The sequence below is a fragment of the Didymosphaeria variabile genome, assembly GCF_027946475.1.
Source record: "Didymosphaeria variabile strain IMI 356815 chromosome Unknown scaffold_10, whole genome shotgun sequence".
Classification (NCBI taxonomy): domain Eukaryota; kingdom Fungi; phylum Ascomycota; class Dothideomycetes; order Pleosporales; family Didymosphaeriaceae; genus Didymosphaeria; species Didymosphaeria variabile.
In genome coordinates, this window is record NW_026611629.1 from 296,706 (window position 1) to 323,548 (window position 26,843).

Genomic DNA, 26,843 nt, shown 5'->3' on the forward strand with positions numbered 1-26,843 from the left:
TATGGTCGAGGACGATGTCTCCGGTACTCGTGTGGGGAGTCGCAGAGAAATACGGAAAGGATTCGTAGAAGGCAAGAGTCGTCGAAAGACAGCCAGAAACGCGCCTGAAACTCTTCGTGACAGGAAAGGGAGCGCCTCTTTCCTGTGAAGCAAGTGAAGAAATGAGAGCGAAGACCAAAAGAGTGGACTTCACCGGAGTTGTGTGGTGAGTTTGTTTGTGCACACGAGGGGGTTTGTGTGAGAAAGTTTTGGAGAGGAGAGGCAGGGCAGGGTCGGGCAGACTGAAGGTTTTCGTTCGCCACGGGCGCTAGGGGAAGGCCGCTAATCCTTGTTCGGTTTCGGCTTCGTTTTTCTCACCCAAGCGGTGAGAAGCCGGGACGGGATTTGCGGCCAAAAATCTTCGCGTGCCATGTCACTGGCCGTCATCCGCACTGCCGCAGGCCACGGCGCACACTGCGTCACAAATCAATTTTCGCCATGTTGCGCGCGCCCTTAGCGCGGCTGCAATCTGGGTGTCTGGGCGCACGGGATAGATCTGCGTTCCCGCAGCCTGGGGAAGGGACGGCTTTGTGAACGTGCTCGAACATTCCTACAACAGATGCTACGTCGCAATATCTACGCCTACGCCATGCTTTTCTGCTTGTATCCTGACGGCCTGCCTCTAGCACTACGAAGAAAAAGCGCACACACTGCAACGATAGCACCTACGAAAAAAAGCTTCTGTCCGAGCGATAGACCGTCGTCAACCTCGCCGTTGATCTGTGCTGGAACCGGGACGTACTCATCCTGTAGCTTGATGGCTGGCTCTGCGACATCAGCTGCGTCTGCCAATGTCTGCTGGGAAGTGATGTCGAGATTGTCGCCACTAATAGCAGGTTCCGCTTCGCCATATGTATCTTGATAAAGGGAAGTATCAGCGCCTCTACGTCTGGTCCGCAGCTATCTTGAGGGTCTATAGCTCATCTTTATCGTTCTCGAGTTGAATACCTTCAGGGGGGACCTCCAATTCGCCGCTCTTGGCGATCTTGACCGTCTTTGAAGGCTTGTCGCCTGCGCCCTTGGGCACGTTCTCGATAGCGTCGACGATATCGTAGCCCTCTAGGACTTCGCCGAAGACGACGTGGCGGCCGTCGAGCCACGAGGTGATAACGGTGGTGATGAAGAACTGGGAGCCATTCGTGTCTGGCCGTAAATTAGCAGGTGGCAGTGCCGTGGACCTCAAGGCAGCATACCCTTTCCAGAGTTGGCCATGCCTGTACATATTAGCGAAGAACCATTGAAGAAGCCAACAATGCGGTGTAACTCACTAAGAAGACCTTTCTTGGAGTGCTTGAGCTTGAAGTTCTCGTCGGGGAACTTCTGGCCGAAGATGGACTTGCCGCCAGTGCCATCGCCATTCGTAAAGTCACCGCCCTGGATCATGAAGGACTTGATCACACGGTGGAAGGTGGATCCCTCGTAGCCGAAGCCCTTCTCACCAGTAGCGAGCGCGCTGTGGACATGTGAGCGTGGAAACAAGCATTGAATGGGGTGCATCGCACCGGAAGTTCTCTGCGGTCTGTCTAGCTGTCAGCTGCGCGCTCAGCGGAAGAGGGGTTCACGTACCTTGGGGACGGTCTTGCCGTAGAGACCTATTACAATACGTCCAAGCTTATCGTCGCCATGCTCAATGTCGAAGTAGACCTTATGAGTGATCTTGGGACCTGTATAGATCTGTCAGTGCCATGGACTGCCTGCGCATGCCTCGTGGGCGTGTGCTTGCCTTTGGCCGCCTCCGAGCTCTGTGCGAAGAAAGCAAAGGTAATGGTGAGAATCAGCAGTGCTGACACAACAATCCGCTGAAGGGAAGACATGATGCCTGGTTGAACGGATTCCGATTGGGATCGTGGGGTTTTAAGCACGCTGAGGAGGAATGGTGGCTGCTTCTTGAAACGTGGTGGTTTCCGCGGTCGGCCCTCCTTAGTCAGCGCCTTCCCGCTTCCCGATTTGTTGGAAACGCGCCTTCCAAACTTTCGAGCAGCCGTCCGACACCCAGCACAAGCAGCATAGGCTGCGATTCACAGACGACATGGTACGCAACCATCGATCGATTATGGTCCGCGCTTATTCAATGTAGCCTTTCATCTCGAACATTAACTTCACGGAAGGGTCGCTCGTGAAGGTATCTCAAAACGCTGCCCTTTGTAGCCGACAAGTCCTAATGAATTCGCAGCGGTCCCTCGAGACTTTTTTCGGCATCGGCCCCAGGGTGTCGCAAAGCATCATGGCGCGCTTCCACATCCAGCCCTGGGCGAAGGTCGGCAGCCTGAAGACCAGCACCCTCCTCGATCTGACCGCCGAGTTATCGAACATGAAAATCGAGAACGACCTACGGAGAGAGATCCAGGACAATATCAGACGATTGAAGGATATGGGTTCATATCGGGGACGACGACATGCGATGGGGCTGCCCGTGCGCGGACAGCGGACTAGGACACAGGTGAGCGCATGGTTTCGGGAATATGGTGGAGAGTACTGATAGCTACAGATTGCAACTGCAAGACGGTTGAACAGGACGAACCGTGGCGGGGACGACCGGTTAGGGATGTAAAGATGGCGAGCAGCATTGTACCATATTGTACGATATCAAAGCACTCTTAGACAGAGTGCTCTAGAAATGCCGGTCACCATAATTTCTGCAAGTTACTAGCAAGCTCGCCATTGACCGACCTGTTGGATGTGAGGCAGTCTTGATTTGCATCACAACAAATATTACAAGGGTAGGAACTATTAAATGCTGTGGGAACGAGCTCGCATCAGAGGTTATAGAGATATTAAACTCTGGGAGCCGCAACATGCGTCACGATTCCTAGCTTGTTGGTGTGTTGAGATCAATGCCTTGATCCTTATCGATGATTACCTAGTCCCTCCTCCCTGTTGTCTGATCATAAAGACAGTAGGATCGACCAGTCAACTGTAGTAATCTCCAAGATTTATCTAAGCCTTGCTCGGCACTCAGAGCCGTCGGGCAGCACCATGCGGTCGGCATGACTATATCTGAAGCTCAATTGGAGTCTTGATATTGTATAGGTTCTGCCTCACAAGAAGTGGTGGTAATGGGCTCTCATTTTGTGTGCTGCAGACGCTATAGGTGATGCCTGTCAGACAGAAAGAAAAGCTGAGGGCGCAACTCGAATGGATGCCCCATATACAGACTCGAGCTTATTGTGGCATCAGCAATTGTTCTCCGAAAAGTAGTAGATTTGTGGATAGAGCACGAATTTTGCCCATGTGCTTCGTTCGCCTCCTCCACGTTGCGTGGATTGCAGCTCAGCCCTCGACAGACGAATGTCCTCCTGCAAGCTGAATATGGACCATGGAAGGTTGTAATAAAGCGTCACAAAAAAGCGATCCTGCCATGTCTACACAATACGCTAAGTAGACTTCACATGTCTATATCGGATGTGGTGGATGGCGTCAATACTTTTTCACAAGACAGCAATGCGGCGGTTCATGGACGTTCGTTAGAGAAAATCATGCCCTAACGGATAACTTCACTGTGTTCCTACATCCGTCACTGTGGCGTATGTCGACTCCCATAAGGCGCTGATAAGCACGGCTGGTATCCAAGGCGAAGGCTTGTTTCAAGACTGAAACGGCGAAGACAGCGTGTAATTGCAGCCAGGAACAAAGAGGGCCTTGGTCTCCCCAAGACTTAAGCTGGCAGTTGGAAGGCTTGGATCATTATCGAGCATCGCTCGGATGCAAGCTGATCCAGACGTCTTTGTGGTATAGTAAATCCGCAGGGCGTGCAGTGGTTTGGGGATCGCAATTACTCGCTGTTGTGACAGGCTCGGCAGCAATGCAGACCGGGTGAAGTGCCGGAAGATACGGATACCCGACACGATGCTACCTCGGATTCTAGGAGGTAGGAGGCTTCGTGAAGACGACGGGTGGTCGACTCGAGATGATGTTCAACACAGCATGGTCCTGTAGATAGAGTGCGGCATTCCATAGAAGGTAGCTTTCGGCAAACCCCTGGCGCAAGCGTGCAGTAGTGAACGGACCGAAAAGGGTAATTGACCTTCTGGATTTGATGAAGTATCCCGCAGCTCGCACGGCGACTGCAGCGGCGGCTAGGCTGCGCGCATGAGAGAGAGAGTTGTGGTACGCTGATTCTACAACCAAGATTACAGTAGCAGAGGGCATCGTACGAGATCTGGCACATGCAGGGCAGGCTTGTTTCCACAATGCCATGTCTAGATCAGCCGTCTGCAACAGCGCGCTCGCTGGGTGGTTGCACAGGCCGTCTTCAAACACAAGATGTGTGGCGCTCTCCACACTGGCGCACCGCACAGTCCTCTGGTTCTGGTTCTAGGGGCGGCAGATAGATTGCACTCAGAACAAGCGGCAACGAATGAGCCTATGCGGGCTTTGCGATGATCACCCTGCATCTGAGGGCGGGGTCCGCTTCTTGGAAAAGCTTCGCGCCGCCTGCTGCGATTTCTTTAAACACTCGCCGCCATCTTGCGCCCCGCCAATCAGGTTGCAGGCGGGCATCAGACGTCTCCTTTCCGGCTCACCGCCTGACGCGCTGGACTGCCTCCATGGGCTACTCAGTCTGATATAGCAGGGGTGGCAGCACCACGACGAGGGCGTGTTGCTCGACGGCGGCGGCTCTCTCGACCAGCAGCAGACAGCCCCCAGGGTCCGCTGCGGTGATGGACAGCACGGCGACGGCTGGCGTGCAACGTGCCCAATTGCGGGCGCGCGCAGAAGGCGGGTTTGTCGCCCACGCAATCGACACAGGCACGTTTCAGCTTGGTGCGCGGCGACGACGAGAGCAGCGCAGCGGATCCAGGGCTCGATGCAGGAACGAACGTCGACAGGGCCTGGCTCGACGGCGGACGGGCGCTGGAATGGGAAAAGGCGCGCTCAGTCATTAAACTCGCTGGCCACGTCGGGCACGTCCTCATCCTTGTCCTGGGCACCTCGCGTGGGCGGCCACCTGCAAAGCCAGAGCCACCTGACTCCGGCGCTCTGTGTGACGCCCAGGCAGCATACACCCAAAGGCCGGCTGTGTGCGATTCACCAGCGCCCATTCCGCAGCCCGGCTCCGCGCGTGGACGCTCAATGCGCGGCACGCAATCGTCCCAGGAGCGCAGCAAACATTGCGAGACGCACTCCACTGTGTCAGTCGCAGTCTAGCGACAGGCAGGCCCCCATTTCAGACGTCGACATCCTGGTCCGCCGTGCTAGGCTTGTTTAAGCCCAGCATTACAGCCGAAGGTCATGCTCCAACGACATGCACACCACACCGAGCACTCGCAGACTCTCTCGACAACGCCGGCGCTGCTGACTGCCACCTCGCAACCCGCCCTCTCTCCCCACCACGAGGGCTCCCGCACGCTCCGCGACAAGTCGCGCCCCACCACCTCCCGCCCTCGCTGCCCGCGTCGCGTCCTGAGCACCCACGGCCAGCACCGAGCCCGCCGCACCTGAGCCTCGCTGCGAGTGCATCGTACCGTGCAGTGTCCACAGGCAGGCTGCACGAGACGCGGACCCAGCCGCCACGCTCCCTCCCGTCTCCGCCGCCCTATCACGACGGCCCACGCTCCCCTCGCGACAGGCTCGACGCCTTGATAGCGGAGGAGGATATTCACACATTAGCACCAGCGCCCGCTCAGGGGAGCGCGCCCACCGACCCGCGAGTACCTCCTCGAGGCGGCACCCAGCCCGCCAAACCTTCCGCGTATGCCCAGCTACGAAACGTCTCTGCTCCCATCCAGTCCTCGGCTGGCATCTCGCCAGCATCCCCCGTTGCCATGCCTCCCTCCTCGCGATCAACTCGGCCAGAACAGCCCCCTGCACCCCCGCGCAACCCGTCGATAGACTCAGCCACATCGTCCATGTCGAGTGCCTCGCACTCGCTGAGAGCAAACGGGAATCACGGCCCGAAATCATCGCAGGATGCGAGCACTGCAAATCCACCAGACATCGCCGCGCTCATTGCAGCTGCGGGGTCGCCCGAGGCCGCGTTGATGTCTTTGTGGAAGGAAAAGCAGAGCGCATCCAGCCATAGCACTCAGCTTTGGCGGCTGGTCGAGAAACAACGGGCCATGATCATTGGTCTGCAGAAGGATTTGGAGCGGACATTGAAGGAGAAAGACCGTTACCGGAAGAGACTTCGAGACTACACCAACCAAGTACCACCGATACCCGGCGCGCCGCAAAGGTCCGACACGTTTGATTCTGTCGTGGAACGTGAGGAGAGCCAGTCGCCGGCCCCCAGCGAGAGGCAGGAGGACTTTGCCAAGCCCACCAACGTAACAAAACCCGCCGAACACAAAGCATCGCCACTTACACAAGAAACGTCTGCAGCTCAGTTGCTCCCGGACTCACAGCTAGCTCAGTCACCGACCCATTCGTCGGATGCCCACACTTCGTCTAATCCTGTTTCGGTAGTGAACTCCCCGACCGATTATTCTGTGAAACCACTTCTTATCGCCAACAAAGGCCTTGGACTGAGTACTGCCTTGGTCGAGGGTGACCCTATCGTAGAATCACCTACCGAGTCTCCCGAAGCCACGACATCTCTGCGGAAAGCCTCTGCCGCCGCTGAAGGCGGTCTACAAGCGCCTCAGCTCTCCCTGACTCAGGCAACACCGGTGATCGGGGGAGATGGTTTCGAAGCGCCAGTATCGAAACCTACGCAAGCATTACGAAAGGCGCCACCGGCTCCGCTTAACTTGTCCAAACCCGTCAAGACGAGCGCACACTTACTCCAGGCAGATCCGGGGGAGCACGACGACTCCGATTACGATGACACTCTAGAGATAGATGAGATTCCGATCGTCGAGCGAGGCAGGCGCAAGACGCGTGAGGAAGATGACAGGATGCGGGATGTCATAGCGCTAAAAGAAGAAGGAACTCGTAGCATGTCGAAGAAGAAGAAAAGTGAGAGCAAATCAAAAGTCTCTTCCCCCGAACCCAAAGAGGGCGCTGAGCAGCCGTCAACAGCTAGCCTATCGCCTCGACAGTTCAGTCCTCTCCAAGCCGGTCTTCCGTTGTCCCCACGACATCCGCCTGCCAATTCTCTCAATGCTCTTCTCAGCCCCGCCAACTCGGATAGCTCCATGGTTGCCCAGCGGAGCATTGTTTCCTCGCCTCTTATGAGCCCAGGCCTACCGACAAGTCCTCGCCCGGGAGACAGACCGCTTGGATCGCCATTGCCGAGAAACCCGAAACAGACACCCGTTTCGCCTCCAATGTCTCCAAGGAGCATCCCTAATGGAATGCCCCCACCAGCAACGCGGGCGCCGCGACAACCGGTTCCGCTCCCACCAAACACGCCTCAATCATACACGTCACCCCAAACAGCACGACCGGAAGCGCCTGCTCAAGCGAAACAACAAACGCTGGGCTCGGATCTCTTGAAGCCTTCTTCGGCTCAGCTAAGCCCAGAGACGGGCGATTTATCGAGCTCAGAACATGTCCATCGTGGCCTCGTGTCCGATCAATACCCTGGTCTATTGCTTCCCCCCAATGCCCTGCCGTCCATTGAAGTAAAGGTGTCGTCTTCCCGGCTTAGACCCTCTCGTATGAGCTTTCTCGCACCCAGACCCCAAGAAGAGGACCCTGTTTTCCACCTCGCAATCTATGCACGATCCGATGGGAAGCAGCTATGGCGTATGGAGAAAACGATCGTGGCCCTGCCAGCTTTAGACGCGCAATTGAAGTCGTTAAGTGATTTCTCTGGGAAGCTCCCAGATCGAGCCTTGTTCAGCGGCCATGCGCCTGCAAGAGTTGATGCACGAAGAGTGGCTCTGAACCAATACTTTGACACTATTTTAGAGACACCAATGAACGAGCAGGCCGCCCTTGTCGTTTGCGATTTTTTCTCTACGGATGTAATGGGTGCTCAAATTGGGGACACTCTGGCTCCTGAGCCAGCAGCTCCGCAAGCTGTACCCGCACCCAAGGGTAGACAGGTCAAAGAGGGGTATCTCACCAAGCGTGGAAAGAATTTTGGTGGTTGGAAAGCGCGCCACTTCGTACTCGATGGTCCTGAATTCAGGTATTATGAAGTGGCAGGTGGTGCGCATCTGGGCACCATCAAGCTCCTGAACGCTCAGATCGGGAAACAATCCCAACAGCAGACCAATCAGTCTCCACAACGGCGTGATGATTCGGAGGACAACCAGTATCGGCACGCTTTCCTGATTCTAGAGCCAAAGCGGAAGGACTCGTCAAGCCTGGTACGTCATGTTCTTTGTGCAGAAAGCGACGAGGAAAGAGACGCGTGGGTCGAAGCTTTGCTGCAGCATGTCGATTTGCAAGAAGAGTCTTCCCCAATTGAGGGGCAAGCACCGGCACACGCTAGACCTGCGGTGCTCACCAAGACCCAAGGGAAAGATTCATCGCGATCCGGAAGAAAGGAGAGTCCTGAACAAGATAAGTCCGGTAGAGTGCAGGCTTTAAGCTACGAGGATACAATTGCCGCAGAAGCACCAATGCGTGGTCCCAGCCATAGGGAAGCTAAGGATGCCCACGGTCAATCCCCAAAGAGTGGATCCTTTTCAAATGAAGCCCTTCGGCACTACCCCTCCATCTCCGGTCCAACCAATGGCGCACCCATTCAGAACCTCGAGAACTGGGGAAACAAGCCAGTAGCTGTTCCAACGGCTACTAAAGACAAAAAGCGCAGCATCTTTGGCTTCAGCTCGAGACCCCGTGGTCCAGATCCCATACCCGACCCCTCCATGAATCAACAACGCGCGCCAGATCGTCTCATCCAGCAGAACCGCAATGTGTTCGGAATCCCATTGGCAGAAGCTGTGGAGTACACTCAGCCTATAGGACTCAACGATCCGCTTCCGTCCGTTGTATATCGTAGTCTGGAATATTTGAGAGCGAAAAATGCCAGCAGCGAGGAAGGCATATTTCGTCTCAGCGGTTCTAACATAGTAATCCGCGCGCTCCGTGAACGTTTTAACACCGAAGGAGACGTGAAGCTCTTGGACGGCCAATACTACGACATCCACGCTGTTGCGTCTTTATTGAAGCTGTTTCTGCGCGAGCTTCCCGCGTCGATTTTGACCCGTGAACTGCATCTAGACTTTCTTAAGGTCCTCGGTAAGCTCAAGCCTACCGTATCATCTATATAATGCTAATCAACTGGTCAGACCTTGATGAACGTTCGAAGAAGATACAAGCTTTCAACGTTCTGGTTCACAGATTACCGCGCGTGAACTTTGAACTCTTACGACATATGTCCTCTTTCCTGATCGAGATCGTGGAGAATGCTGGTGTCAACAAGATGACTGTCCGAAATGTTGGAATTGTTTTTGCTCCTACTTTGAACATTCCAGCACCGCTCATATCATTCTTCTTGACAGACTATCAAGACATTTTCGGCGTGCCTGTTGAGGACACAAGCCTTCCTCATCAAGACGTCCGCACGACTAGTTATCCCGTTGACGAAACTCGATCGCCTGGACAGCAAACGTTTCCTGACGGTCCTTCTCTTGCGTATAATGATAGCCCATTCCAACCGCAAGTGGCTCTCAACCAACAACAATGGAACGGGCGACCACCGTCTGCCTTCCCTATGAGTAGTGCCCCAGCCTATCCGCCACCGCAGCCACCTCAGCAGCAGCAACAGCATTACGCCCAACATGCTGGCTACGACACCGGCTTTGTGCCGGTTCGTCCCAGGTATGACTCGCCAAGCTACGAACAGCAATATCAAAGTGCAGACGCGTATGGCAGTCTGAACCTGAACAGCGCAAGGCAGCCTGGGAGCGCACGTGAACAAAAGCAAAAGCGCCGTGAGAGTTCAATGCTTCTGATGAACGTGGGCATGGGCCAACGGAAGGGCTCCAACGGCTCCAACCCGCCTCGTCACCGGGAGGAGCTCCGCGGCAACCCCATGCTGATTCGTGAGGAGACCGCTTTCGATTGATACAACCTCGACACGCGGCTGCTCAATGACAGTACCACGTTTCGAACGCCTACAATCAGGAACAAGGACGCAATCCTCCATATTTACGACCCTTACGCGGACCATCACGCACAAACATAACCTTCAACTCATGCCTCTTTTAATCTTTGATTCTAATGACGGGACTAGGACTGGATCCGTGCACCCGTAGACGCGAGTCAGAATAATACCACCTGGCGGGGCGGACACGTTTCTTCACCCATGTAGTTCTGATCATTTTTGGCGTTTTGGGCGATTCAGCTTGCCTGCTTCTAGCCTCACGTTTGCATACACTATCGCACTGGCATTTGCGCCTCTTTTTTTTTTTTTTTTTTTTTTCTGAAGAGGCTTCGAGCCGCCCTCCAGACTTCGTTCATCGCATCCAAGCGCTCGTTGAGATTCCCCCACTATTGATTTTGCTATTTTGCTTCAGTCGCAAAGGCGACATAATACTTGCGGCGTAGGTGGCTTGCTAGTCTTTTGTCGGGATGGGAAATCATGCAAGAGTGGGGCAAGCCTGCATGGCCTTGTAAGACATGAGGACTGGGGGGTTGGCCGGCGACTAGGACAGATATAATGCATGCTCGTCTGATCACTTTGTGCCCAATTCCATTCATTCCTCTTAATGTATGCATACACACTCGTCGAAATGGAAAGCCCGCTTCCACGCCCATGCTCAAAGCTTCGCCTTCGCTTCTGCCTCGCTACCGCCTTTCGTCCTCACGGCTCCTGGTAGAATTCCGTCTTACCCATTGCCGCGCACACTCCTCTCATAGAACGAACAACCGTACTCTATGTTGAAAACCACCTCTCCCTCCACGAACTTCGAGGCGTCGTTTCCATTACCTCCGCAAAAGCCTGGCTCTACTAAAACGCAACTCATTGATGTCCTGGAGCAATTAAAGTAGCCAGGCACGCAGGCTCAGCGAGGGAGCACAACTACACATATCCGCCTCACACCGAGATCAACATGCCTAGAGGCGCGGGTACGCAGTCGACGTAAGTTAAGAAAGTGGGGTTAAGTACTTTTTGCATGTATGTCGAAGGCAACGTACACACTGCGCCACCAGTCATGGGAGACTTCTTGCGAGTTGGTCTTTTTCTTGTCGATGAAGACAAGGAGGTGGACGTGGGATTGTTTGCTGGTTTCTGTCTCGGGTTGAAGCAAGGGGAGGTGAAGACGCGATCGTCAATGTTGTGTTGTACGCGAAAAGATTTCATTGAGAAAGAGAGAGAGAGGTAAGTTTTGAATGAGGTGCAGCTTAGACAAGGTACTTTGGAGTCGTGCGAAAAGAGCTGAATGTAATCTGTGTGTTTGTAGTCACAGTCGGGGTGTATGTCGGCGCTAACCAATCGTCTTGATTAAGGATGAGAACATATCTGGGGTGGTGGAGGCGAGACAATGCACTCGTTCATCTATATGAATTGGCTTAACCTCGAGACTTGATCCTCCCCAAATATCAAGTTTCAATTACAAAGACGTTCAGTCTGTGTATTGCCTATGCCGATCTGGCACGGGTTTCCCCAAACCTGGCTCAACGCTAGACAAATGGCAATTCTAGTAGCCGAAACACGAACCTAGGGGGCATCATGAAAGTCTGTCCTAGGTCGGTCTCTCAAGAAGTCGGTCCAGCATGATGCCATTATTTGACGGAAAGTAGGTGACTGGAGAATGTCATAGACGCGCATCGGGAGCTCCTAGCCCAGCTGTACCTTCAACACGCCATTCAATGCCTCAATGGCCGAATCAGCATACTCTTTGGAGTAGATGTCCAGAGTCTCATCATCTATCATCTCAGCTATCGCCGCTCCTGTTTTACTGTAATGAAATTGCGTCCGAAAGTGCGCCACGCCGTTCTTCTTGAGCCGGTCAATGATCGCTTTTATACGAATTTTGTGCAAACGACAGAACTCGGATATAGATTCTTGGAGATGGTCGCAGTTGGCAGTGGTGATCTCTTTGTGGAGCGCATGCGTTCGTGCTTTCGAAATCGGTCGCATGAAGGTGAGGAGTTGGACGAGGATGCGTAGCACTTCCAAGCGTCCATAAACGGCATTAAGCGCATCTTCAGTAAGATTGGGTGCGCAGTCGAGGTCGGCGTTGTTCGCTTCTTGAATTTGGCGACGAACCTCGTCTGTATCAATCTCCAGTTGGTTGAATATGCCTACAATAACAGAAACGTGTTAAGTCAATCTCTCCTAGTGTGCGTTATAGACCAGCATATACTTACGTCCAAATGCTGCTACGAGCGACTCCATTTGCAGCCAAGCAGGAAGCTTAACTAGAATAAAAACGGTATCAGTAAGTGCTGGTGCCTCACAGACCTGGCACCCACGTACCTGTTGGGATTATGGTCTTCAGTATACAGGCGATCGGCTTCCAGTAGGAGTTATTCAGGCCAGATTCCGTTAGATTCAGGCAAGCTCTGCTATCCTGCTCTTCGTTCGCTGGTAGCGCGTCTTCCTTGGCGTATTCTGACATGAACGGCACATAGGAAGGCGCCCCCTGGCATTGCGAGTTCTGTAAGCACTTATTTAACCATGACAATCATTGGGCTTACTCACATGGCCTGAAGATACTTCCTTGAACGCAATACCATTCACCACATCGATCAGTGTGCGAAAGTTATGCACCCATGACTCCGTTATAGGCAACACAAAGTGGGTGTTTAAGATTCCACCTGACCTTATGTGATTCAATCCCGGAACTGCGTCCCAATGGCAATTGTCCGATATATCTTCATGGTCTGTAGAGCGGTCAGATGTAAAGAAACCACATAGCGAAACAACGTGCTTACCTCGCAAGGGCAGATCCAACGTTGGGTCCACAGGTGCTCCGGCCAATCGAGCAATACGCCGTCTTTCGATGATGCAGAAGTGCTTTGTCAAGCTCGTGCGCAATTTTCGTTTGAGCTCGAGGAGATCGAAAGCCTTATCATACATGAAATGCTGCAAATCCGCGTACAGCAGATCGTCGATTTTCTTTTCCATACGCGACAGGGTCGAAATAACCTTCTCCAACTCATCGTCAGCGGAGAACCCTCTTGGGCCACTCGCACCGAACGGATGAGACTGGGAGATTCGCGACAGTGCTATCCAGGCGACATTATCATGCAGCATCTCTTTGATTTGTACGCGGCCGTAATGCTCAAATGCAAAGGTACCCAAGCCGAGTTTCAGATGAAGTCGCGTAGAGAGTAAAGCAACGCTCCTACTGTGCTGTTGTCTATCAAGCGACAGAGCGTATCGTGCAAGTACTGCGGCTTGGTAGAGATACTGTGAGAGTGAGGTGGCCTCAAACAAGTATATGAGGGCTTCGACTGCTACAGACAAAGTGTCGGAGCCACACATCGCATCAGTCCCCTCTGCTGCCAGTTGGAGACGCCAAAGCCTAAGCGCATTTTCGACGAAACTTTCAAGAATCACCGGATCAGGCTTTACAGGTAGCGATACTATCATTAGAAGGTCGAATTTCAAGACTGTCGTCTCAGCTTCGTGCCACACCCGGATATTATTCTGTATGAAGTGGTTAGTAATATGGAGATGGGTGGATCGAATGTCTTACCTTGGTGTCTTCCTCCGATGCTCCCTCTTCTCTTCCTCTGACATTTTTGCCTAGAGTCTGAGCGTGCTCGCTGATTGTGGCCTGGAACTGTCTTTGTTCTTCAACTGACAGGAGAGCCACGAAGCGGTGGAGATCTTTGAAACAACTAGGATTGCGAAAGCATTCAAAGTAAAATTGCGTGATGGTGCTGAGCGTTGGATAGCCGAGGTAAGACTCCAAGGACAACTGCGTTAGACCTATAGCTCTGTACGTCCGCTGTTCCCGTGGGGGAAGAGATTTCCAGATCCCGGAGTATATCTTCTCAATCTTCTTCTTGCCTCTAATACTAGTCAGCGGGCCGTCTTCCGAATTGAATACACAATATCTTCGTCACTTACTCTGCCTCTGAATAGAGATGGGAAGTTGCATCGAGCAGACTTTTCCACATTGTCCAACACATCGTACATATATTGAACATCTTAGCCTGGACTGCAGACGGATCACCAGTTATTGGATTGCCAGACTGCCAAATCATGTCGATGAGTCGATAGCACATCGTTTCGACGTGCTGCCATTCATTCTGTCGATGGGCAACTTCTATACGGAGCAATGCAAAATCCCAGGACGCGCCGTCAATGATCCTCTGCACTGTGGGAGTTGGATTATCCCAAAGCTGGAACAATTCCGCGCAGCGATTCTGGCGTTCGTAAATTGCAGCCATGAAACGCAGATCACTCATGCTCGCGACCTGAATAACATCATCCTATTTGAGGGTCAACATGTGCTCACGGAGACTGGAGAGCGTGTCTCACCGTGGGCTTTGACGAATTACCATAGGCCTCTGACATCTGTCTAAGGGCGATGGTTAGTTGAATATGAGCGCTCGGATCAACTTTGTCTGCTTCTTTGGCTTTTTCGGCTCTCCTTTCGCCACCTAGCTGATTTGCCAGGATTAAAGAATAGTATATGGCTTTCCGGGATTTGGATTCGGGACTCTCCTTGTTCGCTTGCATAGTCGCCTGCAGCACGTCAGTAGCCCAGTCATGTGGATTGTGTCACGGTCGACATACCCATCGAACATCTTCCCAGCATTCGTCTTTCATAGAAACAACGAACAGGTCGGACCACAGCTTTAGCTTCGCTTTTCGGTTTGGAAGAGCCTTGGCTGCGTTTTGCCATGCTTTCAGACCTTCTGCACCGACCGAGGATAGAGTTAAGCAGTTCGGATCCGATTGCCGCGAAGCGTTCAGGATACGGTTATAGATGAATGGAAGTAGGTTGGGGTCAGTAATCGGAGGCTGGCGTTGACAGATACTGATCAATATGGACAGGGCCTCATCTGCGCGACCATCAAATTTGAGCAAAGTGGAAGCTTTCCATGTCTGCACGGGTCAGCTTTCTGATGGTGTGCTCTTCTCAGGTATATCAAAACGACACATCGGGACCATTCCAACATAACTTACCAGGAGATATGGGTCGTCCGGCCTTTTCTTAAGGAGCTTGCCGACCGCATCGAGGGCGAATTTTGGTCTCGGATTGTCGCGCTGCGCCTTGCAAAATTTATCCCAGTTGAAGGCCATGGCGGTTGTGCAGCCCTTTGGCGTACATACGCAGAGTGCAGGTAGCGAACGATAAAATTGGCAAGGATAATAGTAATACAAGATGCCGAGCTATTGTGGCCGAGAGGTGGTATGTGGGTTGAGCGAAGAGCATGAGAAGCGCGCGGTGGGGCAACTGGTCGCGAGCGCACGCGGTTGCGCCTTCCTCGCCGAGAACGAGCGGAAGCAACAGCAGCGACGCAGCGTGTCCATGGCAATATCTAGGTAACCACAGTATTTCTATGTGCACTGTTGTAGTCCCATGTCCCCCCGAATCTGCGCTACTGGCTTTACGTTGGGGGGAAGGACGGGCTTCAAGTGCAGGTGGGTGGTGTGTGCTCTTCCGGCTTGAGGACGCACAACCATCAACGGAGCTTGACAATGGCGACACTTCAGCACTTATGACACTTGCTCGCATTCGATCAGCCAGAGGCGAAAATACGTTATACTCCTTATGGGGGTGATTGAACTGAACAACAAGAGGCCAATCATCCCCACCAATATACATTTGATAATACAAGCGCCTAAGCAAAGCACCGTTGCTTATTTTACAGGTCGTGTCTGGTACAAGATTATGGAAATGATGAATCTGCCTACTCTTCGCTTGGCAAAGGCGGAAACAGCGCGCCTGTATACTTCACGCCCAAGTCGATCTTCGGCGTTCCATAATGTAGATCGCGTCCGACTGCGCAATATTCGAAGGTGCGCCGTGTATCGTCTACGCCTAGCTGATCGAGCATAGTCTTCGCCTTGTTCGGCATGTACGGCTGTAGGAGAATACCGGCCATGCGCAAAGCTTCTGTGGCTAGGTACACGATTCTATCAACCTCTTCACCCGGTTCACCAGGACCGTATTCGAGAATCTTTTTCCACGGCTCGGACATCTGGAAATACTGGTTCGACTGAAGACTGTTAGACAGCCACGGCAACAGGACACACATGTAAGACTTACTGATCTGATGAGGTCCGCAATGAGGCGAACCGCGCGACGAGGATCATGTGCATCGAGCGACTCTGCGATGTTCAATGGAAACGTTGACAAAGTGTTGTAGAAACGGGAGCCTGGACCCTCGGCCCACTCCGAAGCAGGCAAAGGGCCTATGCGTTCAATTGCGCCTCGTACGCTCCATTTCTTCCCTCGTGTGATGCGTGACACGAGATTGCCGACCTGAGCCCATAAAAAGTTGTTGTACAGCTTGATGATCTGAACGTTATCGTAATTGCCATCGTCTTGGATACCGCCATCGTGCGCTAGGTAGTAACGCATCACATCTGGACCAAACCGATCTAAAGCAAGAAAGGGATCAACGACTCGTCCGGTAGACTTGGACATCTTCGATCCTCCCAGAGTCCAATGCGCGTGGGTTAGTATCTTCTTCGGGAGTGGAAGGCCGAGGGCCATCAGAAACGCAGGCCAGTAGATGCAGTGAAAACGGACAATGTCTTTGCCAATGACATGGCAGTCAGCTGGCCAGCCACCAGCATTGTCCCGACCAGGAGCCCACGGGTAACCGGCTTTGGTAACGTAGTTCATGAGCGCATCGAGCCAGACATATATGGTTTGCGAGTTGTCCTGGGGAACGCGAATACCCCACGTAAGTCGCTCTGAGGGGCGCGAGATGGACAAATCCTCTAGACCCGATTCGACGGCTTGCACGACATCTTTCATCCGATGTGCGGGTGTGATCCACTCTGGATTCTCTCCGTAGAACTGTAGAAGTGGTTCACGGAACTCGGAGAGGCGGAAGTGGTAATTCTCTTCCGAAGACCACTCGACTTCACTACCAGTCTCGACCGACGTCTTGCATGGAGTTAGCACATAGCGCACACAAAGGTCTAACAAGAGTACGTACCATGATCTTCCGGCCAGTTGGCGGATCGAGGTACGGCTGCACTACCGATTGCGGATAAAAGGCCTCGTCGGACACAGAATACCATCCTTCATGCTTCTTGGTGTATATAAGACCCTTCTCTTGAAGCAAGAACTGCTAACCATCAGCCTGTCTGCGGGCAGCGGGAGCATGCATTGGCGCGTACCCATGCATATGCGACGGCGTCCTTGTGGTCCGAGTCTGTCGTACGCACGAAGTGGTCGTTGGAGATGAGGGCCTTCGCGGCAAGTTCTTTGAAGATGGCGGCGCCCTTGTCGCAGAACAGCTTGGGCTCGATGCCAGCTTTCGCGGACGCGCGCTGGACCTGCTGGCTGTCAACACCTAGAGACACAGAAGCGCGCGCAGAAGCGACCGACCTTCAAGCCGTGCTCATCCGTCCCCGTACACATGAGGGCCTTCTCTCCCTTGAGCACCCGCCATCGCTTGAGGATGTCGGTGAGCACCAGCGTGTAGAGGTGGCCGACGTGGGGGGCTGTTGGACAGTGTTAGCCGCCCTCCGCGCTACGCGGTGTACGAGGGAGCATGCGAACCAGCATTGACGTAGAAGATGGGTGTGGTGATGTAGTATGGCTTTTGGTCGGGAGCCGACTGTAACGCGAGCGGTCGATTGGGCGTGCTTCGCGCCAGGCGGGAGCAGGAGCTGCATGTCCACAGCCGTGGGCGAGACGGCCGCGTCCAGACGCTGTGAAGCGCAGGCGCCGTCGTATTGACGAAGCGGGCGCGCATTCTTCCACTCTGTGTCTCGCGCACTCGAATCCTCGAGCTTGAGCTTTCCGGGACGAGCGTCCCCGGCCCCGGAAAATACGTGCGCACGTGATCTGAGGACGGACTAGCGTTGCTGACTCACGCTGCATGGCTCGACTTCCCACACGTTCACCTACATATGCTTGACTCCTGCACACTCGAGGCGCGGTGAACCAAGACGTATCGAGAAAGAGATAGAATATGATCCAAAGGCTCTGGATGCCATGGCCCTTGCTGCAGAGCGCGAAGTTGGCGGCAATCGGCGACCCTCACGTGGCCGTACACACCGCCGTGCAGTATGCGCCCTGACCTTGCCCGAACCCTACCGTCAAGCTCTCGACCTCACAGATCACAATAGCGGTCCCATCGAGGATCTTTCACCCAAGCTGTCGGGATGGATTTGGCGGATGGCGGCTTTCTCGCCGCCAAGACTTAACCTATCTAAAGTCTATTCAGGCCCTAAAACGGTAACCCTCCACTCTTTACCTTCACTAAGCTCTCATCACCTTCGACGCCATCGTACCATCCTAACCAATGCTCATGGCATGCCACACATTTCCTTGTTGGCGGCGACCACTCGGATCTACTGAATGGTCAGCCTCCATGAGAAGCTGCGGCGGCCGAGGAAAGTGGCCTAGATGGCCTAGAATGTTTGTTCAAGAGAATCCGTCAGCTACCAGCGATTGTAAACTCTCAATAGGGTCTCAATAGAAGCATCAATAGGAGCATGGGCCACGTGCAACAAACTTGCCGCCTTATTCTACCCTGCATGTCTACCTGCTCTTTATTGATCTTTATCGGCTCTCTATCACTTCATGTAACAGGTTAGACTACAGTCAAGTATTCAATGCAAGCGAAGTCTCCTCGAAAACATAAATACTCAATGGCTCCAAGCATCTCAAACCTGGCATCGACATCAACTCTAGTCCTTCGCAAGTCGACGCTTCTTCAAATACACCGCTCATTCAATCCACAGTCATCACCATGAAGTTCACCACCGCCATTGCTGCCGCTATCCTTGGCACTGCCGTCTACGGTGCGGCCCTCCCGGACCCGAACTGCCGCTTCCCAGGCATGCCATGCTCACGCAGTGCTGAGGCTGACCCTGCCTGGCACTCTGGTTTCCGCAGGTAAGCAATGTGCAGTACGATATAGTGGGCAGATCGCTAATAGGTACAGGCTCCCCGGTCAACCCATTGGCAAGCGTGAAGCCGCGCCAGAGGCTGACCCTGAGGCCGACCCTAACTGCCGCTTCCCGGGCATGCCCTGCTCGCGCAGTGCTGAGGCCGTTCCTGAACCCATTGTGAAGCGTGTAGCTGAGCCGGAGGCCGACCCTGAGGCCGACCCCAACTGCCGTTTCCCGGGCATGCCATGCTCGCGCAGTGCTGAAGCCGTTCCTGAACCCATTGTCAAGCGTGAACCCGAGCCAGAGGCTGACCCAAACTGCCGCTTTCCCGGTATGCCTTGCTCTAAGTAGAGCATCTCGTGTGAGCCTTTGATTCGGGTCGGAACGGGGTGGACCAACTTTCGGCGACTTTCCATTCTAAATTCACTTCTGCTGACACTCGACGCTATCGGAACGCCTTCATCGACTTCTGGAACCTGCTGCTACTCGAACAACAACATGCTTGTATATATTGAGAAAGTTTTGCGGAAATTATTATTCTTGCACATTGGCTCGCTGTACGTCCTTTCGCCGTTCGAGGGGTACGTGAGCAGACTGGTTCCCACACGTTATCACAGCAACGCACCGCAGTGATTGAGTTTGACGGGAAACAAAGCTAGTCTTTTGCTATTATTACTGAATACAACCTTATTGGTCAATAAATCAAGGGGATTCAAATTTTGGACTGTTCACGTGCTTCCTACTGTTGATTCTGGTCTTCAATTGGATCCCAACGAGATTGCATTATTTCTAAACTTGATGTGCATCATTGACAACTTCGTCGACACGCCGTGTATCTCGTGAGCTTCTTTCTCGTCCAGCACACCGAACACATTACATCTAGTGGGTCACTCTTGAGAGGGGCCTTGAGCAGGTAGGTTTTCGGACAGCATGAGCTTGGGCGAGAGTATCCGGGAACTACTATCAACGCACTCTACCTATGGTATCTCACGTTCGCTCAATGTGCATGCAGGGAGCGGGCAAGGTTTACCTGTACAGAGAGCCTCGAAAATAGAAGTTATTGTAGTAAGTAGATAAGTGGAATTAAGAGGTAATTGAACCCATTAACGTAGATACTTACGCTATGTAGACTGCTCACGCTTAGCACGAGTTCAACTCGCGCACTAGAGACACTACTTCATTCGCTCCCTAAACCCATATGAGGAGAATCGACTAAGAATCCCCCTATTACTGCCTACTGCACCTGCGCCGCAACCTTGCGTGCTGTGGCCGCATCTATTGGACAGCTCCATAGGCTCGATCACCAAGATCACCCCTATCTATGAGTAGTGAGGCCATCGGCCTGCCATTGCCGAACTGGCCACCACAGGGATGTGCAGCGCTTATTGTCCTGCACAGTGTTCTCGCCTAAAGCAGGACACCCCAGATCCGGCTCCAATCGATCTGAGTGAACCCGTCGGATCCCGCCATGGGCACCGAAAGCTCACCGTGATCTTCACCCACGGCATCGTCAGAGCGTAGCATGAGATAAACAGCATGACATAGCACCATATAGCTCTTGCCACCTCGAAGGCATTCGTTCCAACCCAAGCGAGCCATTGAAGACGAGCGCACGCCACAGCACGTAACGCACTAAAACACGTTGTCCCATGCTGCACCATACCAGCAATGCTATCTCTCAGACCAAAGCCCGTTTACACGTTCACACGGTGACACCTAGTGTAAGGCGAAGAGCACAGATTGGGCCCCTTTCCGGGCAAGCGAAGTCGCACACCAACTGCAGTGTTCAATCTTCGTTTCATGTCATGTCATTTCATTTCATTTCATAGCCAGCTACCTAGCACCCTCCCTCCTCCCACGTGCAGACCTGTGCTCAAAGGCGGTTCGCACTAGATAGGAAGCCCAATGCTCGTGCGCTCCCAAACCAAAATGAATCGCATGCTCCTCCAATGAACCTCGCGGCCCAGCCCTAGTCTTAAAGTATGAATGGATTCAAGTCATGCTATTACGAAAATGACAGAGAGGAGAATGCGAACGAGCTTCAAAGAAAACGATCGCAGGGGTATAAAAAAAGTCGACAGTTTTCCGCGAAGGTAGAGAAGTAATGGGGTATTGATGTCGTAAGAGCAGAAATAGACGATCGCTAACACGCTCGCAGAAAGCAAATTATAGAAGAAGATAAGGAGAAAACATTGGGAATGCTTCGCGCGTCTTTTTGGGGGGCTTTGCAGGGCGATCTAGACAGCAGCACCGTTGATAACGACAGCGTAGCCGTCACTTTTGGCCTTTAGCGCTTTCGCCAGCATGAGCTCGCGCATCCAGTCAATGCGGCCGTCGCGCGACGTGACGGCAAAATGGTGTACTTTGCCACTGGGCAGCACCTTTCTGATCTCGCCCATGCCGGGCGCCGTGGGCACGAGCTGGAATTCGAAGGCAGCGGGAGCGCCATTCTTGTCCTTGTGCCCAGAGGTGAGCTTCAACGCACGGAGTTTGGCAGAAAGCTTGTTCGACGCAAGCGACGAGCAAGCGACAGCGTAGTCGTCCACGTCGATTGTCTGCAGTGCGGACGACGAGGGGAGCTCGTTCGCATGCATGGCAAGCGTTGTGCCCTGCAGACGAAAATGGTGGTCCTGCCACTCATGGCGGAGCAACTTGGTGCGCCGCTTCTTCATCCAGCCATAGTGATTCACGCCGTTGTAGACGAACCCTCCCTTGAAAGGGCCTTTCGCGGTCAAAGCGGGATCATACGCTGGGCTGTCTTCACCGGAGAACTGCGTCTCATTCAAGGTGTCAGAGTCCCCGTCGGGCGGACCTGTTGGGCTGAACACTTGGTCTTCGTTGAGCGCCGGGAGAGGCAATGAGGGCCGGCGCCAGTCGACTCGTGACCCGGCTCGCTGCACCGGGTCCCTGTACTGCATGTTGGGTGGCACCGATTGGCTTGTATCACGTGAAACAGGCCCTGCTGGAACCGCTGTCACTGGAGCATCCATCTCGGAGAAAGGCGTGCCAAATCGGTAGACGCCACCTGGGGATGCTGTCCTGCATGGCGAGAAAGCGGTATCTGGTGCTACCTGGGGACTAGCATGAACAGCGCTACGAGGAGCGTTACATTGAGGCCCCGCAGACATGGAGCGAGGAGGCGGAATGCTGAGCTTAGGGAGGGTCTTCAGATTGAAGTGGGGGCCAGGGGTGAATTCTGGAGGATGGAGGGCGGGATTGGGAAGGTCGAACGAAGTAGACGTATGTGCTGATGTAGATGCTGAGAAAGCTGAACGATGCTGGTAATAGTGATAAGGTTGTACGGTTGACGGGCGAGGGGGGAACATGTCCACCGGTGGTGTCGGAGGAGCCTCGATAGGCGTGGCTGTGGCGTATGGCTGTTGAACACCTTGCAGGGTAAGGAACTGACGTACGTTGTCTTGCGGATCGCGCGACGTTAGCTCCCGCAGTGCATCTTCCTTCAAGTCGAACTCGGGCAGCTGGCCGGGTCCAAGCAGATCGGAAGATGCTACAACAGACGGAATGGCATCTGAAGTCGGACGGTAGACATCGTCAACTGCCCGAGCTGCAGTATCTGCATTGCCGGGATCTCCAGCAATGAATATGTGCCCTCCGTTCTCAGGTGAGATTGGGAAGCCGTGCTCTTCCTGGAGTCTCGCAAGTTGTCTCTGCTGTTTCCTCCATTTGGCACACCGCTCGCCCTTGGCGCATTTATGAGGCTTTGGCAGTAGCTGCTCAATGGCCACAATGGAAACGGACTCAGCTGGTGTGATGATGTCGTCACCGGCGTTGCGGTGTCGTCGACCCCTTCGTCTGCGGCCACCTCCTGGGGTAATGGGCGTCTTCGCATCCTCGCCGTCGCATTCGACACCCCGAGACTTGTCGCGATGGCGTCGCTCCCTGTTCTTGCTCTTTGATCTCTGCCTTGCTCCTGTGCAGGGTCGCTCAGTGTCTTCGAAGGGAGTCGGTACTGCAGCCACGGGTGAAATAAGCCCCTCGGATGTCCGCAGCGAATCGATTTGATTCCACAACTCGTGGCGTTTACCAAAAGATTGGATCTCGAGCTCCTTCAGATCATCGAACTGTAGGTCGAGTAAGACTGCTCCCGTGATGTCATGAGCCTCGAACCGGTCGATGATATCGTCTTCAAAACCATTCTGGTACATCCAAGTCGCGACTTCTTGAGAAGTCCACGCACGTACTTCTGCGCCATCAAGGTGAGCAACAGCCGAGGCGATATTGTTGTACTCTCTTCTTGGGACGACCGTCTCCGGAGTCGCTTCTCGGAAGGAGGTCTGGATGCGAGAAGGAGGCTCTTTGGGAAACAGAGGGGACAGCTGCAGAGCGAAATCAAAATCGCCCGAGGACTGGGAAGATCGAAACAGATGAGGGCCTCTTGGACCCTCTACGGACTTGGGAAGGTACCATTCCGCGAACTGGGGCCGAATTTCGTCTCTTGGTGTTTGTACCTCTTCGAATGTGGAGATTGTGGTCTGGCTCTTGCGGTTGTCGTTCTGCTGGCTGTTAACGTGCGTTTAGACAAGATTAGAAGGCACAACTTACAGAAGAGCGGAGGCTATACTCCTCGAAATCACTCGAATCGTCTTCAATGTCGGTGTATGTTTCGCTGATGTGGGAGACTGGTCGCTCCAGCGAGGTCCGCGCAGAGACGGGGCCGATGAAGAGCGATTGCGATTTGCCGCGCTCGAACATCTCGCTGGGTTCCAGCGGGGTGATGGGCGTCATGGCCGGCTGGATGAGAGTCAGACAGACGTGCATAGGGGGCTCTGGGGAGATTTGCATACCATGGCGATGATTGATAGTGCACAAGGTCACTGTCGTAGGACTGTGCTCTGGTGGGCTCTATCTGGGGCTCCGGGTGGATAATGCAACCATGGCATGCGCAGGAATGGGGCACAGCTGTCGAGGATCGGAGAAGGCCCTACGGGTGGAGGGGACTTGGTAGACTTAATGTAGAAGCTCCCTGAGGTGGTCTTGGAGGGGGAGACGACGGTTCGACGTGGTGGATATGGTGCTGCAGAGACAGCACAAGTGCTGGCTTCTTCCATCCAGTGAGGGCCTCGCGGCGCGGGCAGGGCCTGGGACGGCGGGCCAATGGGGGCGCGAAGGGTTCCCGCCGACATGCAGCGAGGTGAAATGGGCGCTTACACAGGGACGTTGAGAGGGCTGGCGGGCGCGATTCGCTGAGGAGCGTCTGCGAAATGCAGCTAATCGCACCGTTTCGGGCGGCGGCGGCGGCCTAATAGCACCGCGGAAGGGCCAGGGACAGGGCTCGAGGAGCGCTCCGTCGTCGCTTCGGCTCGCGAGCTTGGTGCCCGTCCGTGTACCAGCGATCGGCGCGTGTAGGTACGACCGCTCCTCTCACCGCAGATCTGGCTTGTCACCGCCAGCTCGTTCGCATGCGACGACGGCCGCGTGCGGCGCAGTGCGGAGCAGCCCTCGCCCACGCGGCCGGCAGGCACGCATCTTCTGAGGTCCTGGGCCGGGGGGCGGTGGCGCCCAATCTCGCACCACAGCCCAAGCCCCGGCGACGAGGCGGCGACGTGGATGGCCGAGTTTCCTCCTGCCGCGAGAGCCACTGCCCGCGGGCGACCAGCATCGCCAGCCACCCTGCACCGATCAAATATTGGAACATGTTGTATCGCACTGTCGCAGGGTTGCGCGGGAGAGGCCCTCGACGCTGCCGACGGCACTGCACGCCACGCGGGCCACGGCCGCCGATTCCGTCATGGGCTGCCCGAAGCCCACGACTGCTTCTCGTCGTAGAACCCACATAAAACACGTCGTCCGCCGTGCAACCTTGACTCATCTCGTTCAGCGCCAGCGTGACCGCGCTCGCTCGCGTGTCGGGAGCCTCCTCAGACCGCTCTTCCGGCTACCGTCGTCTCGTCGCCCCAAGGGATGCCGGTGCGACACTTGGGCGAGCCTCGTCGCACCGTCGTCTGCCTGCGAGCCAACAGCTGTCCAGAAGAGCGCCAACCCGGGGCTCACATGACCGGTCCTCGATGCGGGCTCGAGCGCTGGTAGTATCTCGTGCCATGGACTCGTCGAGATGTGGGTGCCAGAGGCGAATCAGGCCGTGTACATGGCCTCCAACGTCCGCACGCCAGCCGTTAGCCTGCCATGCATGACTTGAACGTTGCGTCCTCGACGAAGCGGACGGCCTGCTTGTTCGGGCCTCAACAGTTTGTGCGGAGAAGCCCTGCCACTGCTCGAGCCTTCCGCATCGTCGCATTTGCCAGCCAGGAGTGAAAGGAATTACATCCTGCGCCAGTAGCAGCGCCTATCAGACAGGAACCACATCCTTCGCCCGTAGCAGCGACTGCCAGACAGGATCGCGGCTGGTAGCGGATACCGCGATGCCCAGCGCAAGATGCGCGCTGTCAGGTGAGCTTCCTACGCGTAGGAGAGCCAGCCAAGTACCTGCTACAAGAGGTCCATTCGCGGGGCCACCAAGTATTGACTGCAGCTCTCGGTACCCAATCGCATGCCGCACACGTCCGAACGGGAAAACAGTGCAGCCGTCCAAGACCCCATCCCAGGCGGGCTAATTATGGGACTTTTATTCTCAGCTAATTGCCCCGAATAGGCCATCGCGGGTGGCATCAGAGGGAAACGGATGCACGAAATCCAACCGACGTGGCCCCTGCCTTCGCGGTCCTTGTCACACGGTTGATAAGCCCTACGATTGGATAGGACGCGGGGTTAATCTAAAGCTTGTCATGCAAAATTCGTCTGCGTCGACATGGCTCGTACCACTCATGCTGCAATCCCGCGCAAACATGGCCATCGTGCCTTTCATCCCGTCGCTTCTCCATGTCCCACCCTGGTTCAGCCACGTCGCACGGTCTCCCACTCGGAAAGAGCTCGTCCTCGACCGACCTCCCCCTTTTGATTGACTACTGTATGCCCTCAGCTCGTCGTTGGACACGATCACGGCATCGAATCAGTCGCCCTTTACAGATGAGTTGTTGGACGCATCCAGTGGCCGAGTGGAGGGTGCACAAGAATGCTGCCAGCTACCACCTATTGCACCTTGGCTGCGAGTAGCGAAGGTGCTTCGTCGTCTCTGCCATCCATTGGCTGAACGTGTACAACAGCGCGAACGTATAACATCACGAGTGCTGCGAATCCTTCGTAGCGTAAGCCCAAGTCCAAGCGGACTTCATGCCTCAGTCCCAGTACACTGGGTCTCAATTGCTCACAAATGCAGCACGTAGATGTGCGCTTGGCAATATTGCAGCTTCGTGGATCCACACCTGGTCAAAGCGAACAGCACCGTCCTCGGGCCGGCCAGTTATCGCATCCGCTGCAAGTGTTCGATCTGCTCTTGGATGCACTGTTCAATTATGCTGGGGGGTTGGGAACGGGGGGCCAAGTGTAAAAGTCCCGGTAAGCAGCCTTACTCTTCATCTGCCCGAAATGGGTCATTTAGTGCTAAAAAAGCCATGCGGGGTCCGCTTTCCTCGATGTGGCCCCCTGCAGGGGTGCACAGAGTGGGATGAGGTCCGAGCTGGCGGGTAAAATGGAAGCAAAAATAGCTGGACCCACTCACAAATGCCCCTAATACCAACTTCATTTGCGGGTAACCACCAACTGACCAATCACTAGCACATTTCCTTCACACGACATGTTGTTCAACCTCTCGTCCCGTTGGAGGATCCCATTTGACCGCCTGGCCAGCTCCAAGAATAGATTCGGTTGATTTTGCTACCATTGTACCGTTTGTGGCACTCTTATGGTACATAACCTTCATCTTCCTTCTCCAGAACAGGTAGATGTTCATAATTTGCTCGCGCTCCTCTCACTTCGAAGCTGGCTTCGAAATACCAATCTTTAATTAAGAGCAACCCTGGTCGAGCTTTGCTAGCCTGTCCCTTACGATCCCTCCCCGCTGCACGCCGCGTTAGTCCTTATTGCCGCATTGTTTACTAGCCTTTCATAAACCACCGTACTG

At 54.3% G+C, this 26,843-nt stretch overlaps 6 protein-coding genes across 6 annotated transcripts; 2 read left to right on the forward strand and 4 right to left on the reverse strand.

The window, feature by feature from the left end:
• Positions 1-621: 621 nt before the first annotated feature.
• CPR2 (Peptidyl-prolyl cis-trans isomerase B) lies at positions 622-1,703 on the reverse strand (the record flags this gene model as incomplete). The annotated part of the gene is made up of 6 exons (XM_056220870.1): positions 622-896; positions 988-1,182; positions 1,233-1,253; positions 1,308-1,492; positions 1,542-1,558; positions 1,606-1,703. Coding segments are annotated over 6 exons (791 nt in total), but the record flags the coding sequence as incomplete, so codon positions are not given.
• Positions 1,704-5,888: 4,185 nt separating this feature from the next.
• On the forward strand, positions 5,889-9,943 carry BEM3 (Rho GTPase activating protein; the record flags this gene model as incomplete). Its single annotated transcript, XM_056220871.1, has 2 exons — positions 5,889-9,114; positions 9,165-9,943. The coding sequence occupies 2 exons, from the start codon at positions 5,889-5,891 to the stop codon at positions 9,941-9,943; spliced, it is 4,005 nt and encodes a 1,334-aa protein (XP_056064858.1).
• A 1,716-nt stretch (positions 9,944-11,659) lies between these two features.
• N0V89_012149 (uncharacterized protein) lies at positions 11,660-15,085 on the reverse strand (the record flags this gene model as incomplete). Its single annotated transcript, XM_056220872.1, has 10 exons — positions 11,660-12,126; positions 12,193-12,243; positions 12,302-12,482; positions 12,527-12,708; positions 12,760-13,477; positions 13,527-13,762; positions 13,971-14,268; positions 14,318-14,524; positions 14,576-14,887; positions 14,969-15,085. 10 exons carry the CDS (start codon positions 15,083-15,085, stop codon positions 11,660-11,662), a joined length of 2,769 nt encoding a protein of 922 aa, XP_056064859.1.
• A 611-nt stretch (positions 15,086-15,696) lies between these two features.
• On the reverse strand, positions 15,697-17,721 carry MSM1 (methionyl-tRNA synthetase; the record flags this gene model as incomplete). The annotated part of the gene is made up of 6 exons (XM_056220873.1): positions 15,697-16,005; positions 16,056-16,904; positions 16,957-17,088; positions 17,141-17,299; positions 17,352-17,467; positions 17,526-17,721. The coding sequence occupies 6 exons, from the start codon at positions 17,719-17,721 to the stop codon at positions 15,697-15,699; spliced, it is 1,761 nt and encodes a 586-aa protein (XP_056064860.1).
• Positions 17,722-18,723: 1,002 nt separating this feature from the next.
• On the forward strand, positions 18,724-19,216 carry N0V89_012151 (uncharacterized protein; the record flags this gene model as incomplete). Its single annotated transcript, XM_056220874.1, has 2 exons — positions 18,724-18,869; positions 18,919-19,216. 2 exons carry the CDS (start codon positions 18,724-18,726, stop codon positions 19,214-19,216), a joined length of 444 nt encoding a protein of 147 aa, XP_056064861.1.
• Positions 19,217-21,102: 1,886 nt separating this feature from the next.
• Positions 21,103-23,644, reverse strand: N0V89_012152 (uncharacterized protein; the record flags this gene model as incomplete). The annotated part of the gene is made up of 2 exons (XM_056220875.1): positions 21,103-23,379; positions 23,429-23,644. 2 exons carry the CDS (start codon positions 23,642-23,644, stop codon positions 21,103-21,105), a joined length of 2,493 nt encoding a protein of 830 aa, XP_056064862.1.
• Between the last annotated feature and the right edge of the window lie 3,199 nt (positions 23,645-26,843).